The sequence below is a fragment of the Penaeus chinensis genome, chromosome 19 (assembly GCF_019202785.1).
Source record: "Penaeus chinensis breed Huanghai No. 1 chromosome 19, ASM1920278v2, whole genome shotgun sequence".
Lineage (NCBI taxonomy): Eukaryota > Metazoa > Arthropoda > Malacostraca > Decapoda > Penaeidae > Penaeus > Penaeus chinensis.
This window is the reverse complement of record NC_061837.1, coordinates 6,404,820-6,407,319: the sequence shown is the minus strand read 5'-3', so window position 1 is coordinate 6,407,319 and position 2,500 is coordinate 6,404,820. Positions and strand designations below refer to the sequence as shown.

Below are 2,500 nucleotides of genomic sequence, written 5' to 3'. Positions count from 1 at the left end.
CTCTCTCTCTCTCTCTCTCTCTCTCTCTCTCTCTCTCTCTCTCTCTCTCTCTCTCTCTCTCTCTCTCTCTGCGTTCAACACGAGTTAGTGCCACGAAGCGGTTGCATAATTATCTACATGATTCATATTCATATATATATAACGTTTATTTGTTTTTACAAGAAAAATTACATCATATGACTAAGACTTCATTCCACTAGGCTTATTTACAGAAACAATGCGGACGTCAGCTCACATTTTAAGTACTCAACCTTAGCACTTATTTAACAGCTACGCTATTCTATGTTATATCAAATTAGACGAGTCAATCACCCGATTCAACACGCCTTTTAAATGCATCATGACAGTCACATGCACACGTAAATTGCACTTTTGGTGACCAGATTGTCCGAATAATATCCACAGTAATAGAATCAACAGGAAAATACTTTCAGGCAACATATAAGGCACAAAAAGCAGTGACTGAAGGAGCTAATATGGCACTTTTGAGCACACGGTACACTTAATGCTAAAGTGACGGTAACTTCAAACACCTTGAAAATGAAGCATGATCGGATAGGTGGGAGGCTCTATATATGTACACTTTCGCCTCGAACGGGAGGTACGGTCAGTTCCACACATCTTTCTCTTATTACTTCCCGTCTATGCAGCAATGCGCATCCAAAACTCCCGATTAAAGCTCTGTTTCAGTTGCACATTGCACGGCGAGCGGCTTTCAAGTGCAGCACGGGGCGCGAAGGGCACGAGGAGTCACTTCTGCCGTGGTTCCTCACGACTTGCCGTTGCTGTAGAAGCCGTTGCCGTTGAGGGGCTCGGAGTCCGACTTGTCCTGAGGCCGCTTCCTCTTGAAGAAGCCCAACTGGCGGAGGAAAAGAGAGAAGCAATAAGTATTCGTGTGTCTGCCGCGCGGGAAATCGTACGGGGAAATAAAATCCTAGAAACCATTGTTATATTTCATACTACGAACGAGATGGTCTTCGTGACACTCACCGCCCAGAGAATAGCGCTGAGGAGAGCCAGTAGCAACAGGCCGGCGAGGATGCTGCCCACGATCACCACCCACTTGAGGGAGCGCACGTGCTCCTCCGGGCCCGTCCGCACCAGCGTGGTCACCGTGCCCGCCCACAGCTGCTCCACGTCGCCCCAGCTCGGCCCCGCCTCATCCTCCTCTGCCATGCCCATTCCGGCGATCACCAGGCGCGAGGTGATCTTCACTTCGGTGCGTCCCAGCTGTTGGTGCGAAACAGACATAAGGTTTAGAGACATCCAAAATCAGCTGATACTAATATGAGTCACACGAACGTCTTTACAAGGACCAGACCCGGACTCCTGCGCTCCGCTTACCTTTTCGATGGTGTCCACCCAGAGGCGGGATCGCACGCGGATGATGATGTTGGACTTGGCTCTGAAGGGCGACACCGTGCACATCACGCGGGTGCAGTTGGTCGGGCCGCAGGACAGCTCGTCCTCCAGGCGCCGCCTCTGACTCCTCCTGAGGCGATGGCCGTGGCGCGTCCGGTGCTTGGCATGAAGCGCTGCGCTCTCTTCGGTCACGTGGAGGATGGAGCTGCCCACCTGAGCTGCCAGCTCGGGCGCCGTTACCAGATGGTCGTACGTCGCTTCCGCCACCTGTGGTCAACAGTCAGCATTGTTTTTAACTTGTGCGCAATGTTAAAATTTGAATTTTAAGACAAAATACAATAAACAAAGAAAAATGGAAAGAGAGAGAGAGAGAAACGCACGGCCTACAACACGTACCGTGAGCCCCAGGTAGTTGACATCGGGCACGGAGTGGCAGACGGCCTCGGACGACACGTCGGGTTCTTCCAGCAGGTAGAGCAGCGGGTCGCCCCCGAGAGTCCTGGTGGGCCACAGGAGGAATATCTGGGCCTGCGGGAGGTCCGACGGCCCCTGGTTGGTAACGTCGTAGACGTGGGTCACCTCCGGGCCGACCTGCCAGTCGTGGCTCACCTGCTCACCCTCGCCAAGCAGCCCCATGCCGAAGCGGGAGGCGTTGTAGTCGAAGGCGCCGTCCGGCCACGAGATTCTGCAATAAACACAGGTTAATGTTCACTTTCGCCGTGACGCTTGTCACCTTCACGACACATCTTAGAGTATCCACATGACTCGCGCCTTGATGCTCGTCTCCGACTTACCCCTTGATGTCGACGTCGCTCCTGACGGTGACCTGCAGTTCCTTCATGACGTGGTTGTCCCACTCCGTCCCGTGGAGCTCCTCATTGGTCGAGGTGGCCGTCACGTTGAAGGGGAGGACCGTGAGGCGGGCGCTGATGATGACCTCGGGGTTGGGTTGGAACACTAGCTTGAGGGCAATTTCCTTCCCGGAGGGCAGCGGATTGCCCACGTCGCATACCACCTGCAATTCACGGCAAAGGTGGAATTGAAGTGGACTTTTCACCAGAGTCACCATATGTGAAATATTAATCTATCTACACGTAAACGCATTCCCTAAAAACTCCTTCGTCCCCTTCACTCACCT

At 53.0% G+C, this 2,500-nt stretch overlaps 1 protein-coding gene across 1 annotated transcript in view; it reads right to left on the bottom strand.

Annotated features, from left to right (window-relative positions):
* Positions 1-2,500, bottom strand: part of LOC125035058 (integrin alpha-PS2-like) — a 99,571-nt gene that overhangs the window by 1,771 nt on the left and 95,300 nt on the right. The window contains exons 14-19 of the mRNA XM_047627159.1: positions 2,499-2,500; positions 2,157-2,377; positions 1,759-2,047; positions 1,345-1,629; positions 991-1,230; positions 1-859 (exon numbers count right to left, since the gene is read on the bottom strand). The exon at positions 1-859 is cut by the window's left edge and continues 1,771 nt beyond it; the exon at positions 2,499-2,500 is cut by the window's right edge and continues 203 nt beyond it. Of these exons, the coding sequence (XP_047483115.1) occupies positions 770-859; positions 991-1,230; positions 1,345-1,629; positions 1,759-2,047; positions 2,157-2,377; positions 2,499-2,500 (1,127 nt within the window). The 3' untranslated portion in view covers positions 1-769. The remainder of the gene's footprint in view (positions 860-990; positions 1,231-1,344; positions 1,630-1,758; positions 2,048-2,156; positions 2,378-2,498) is intronic.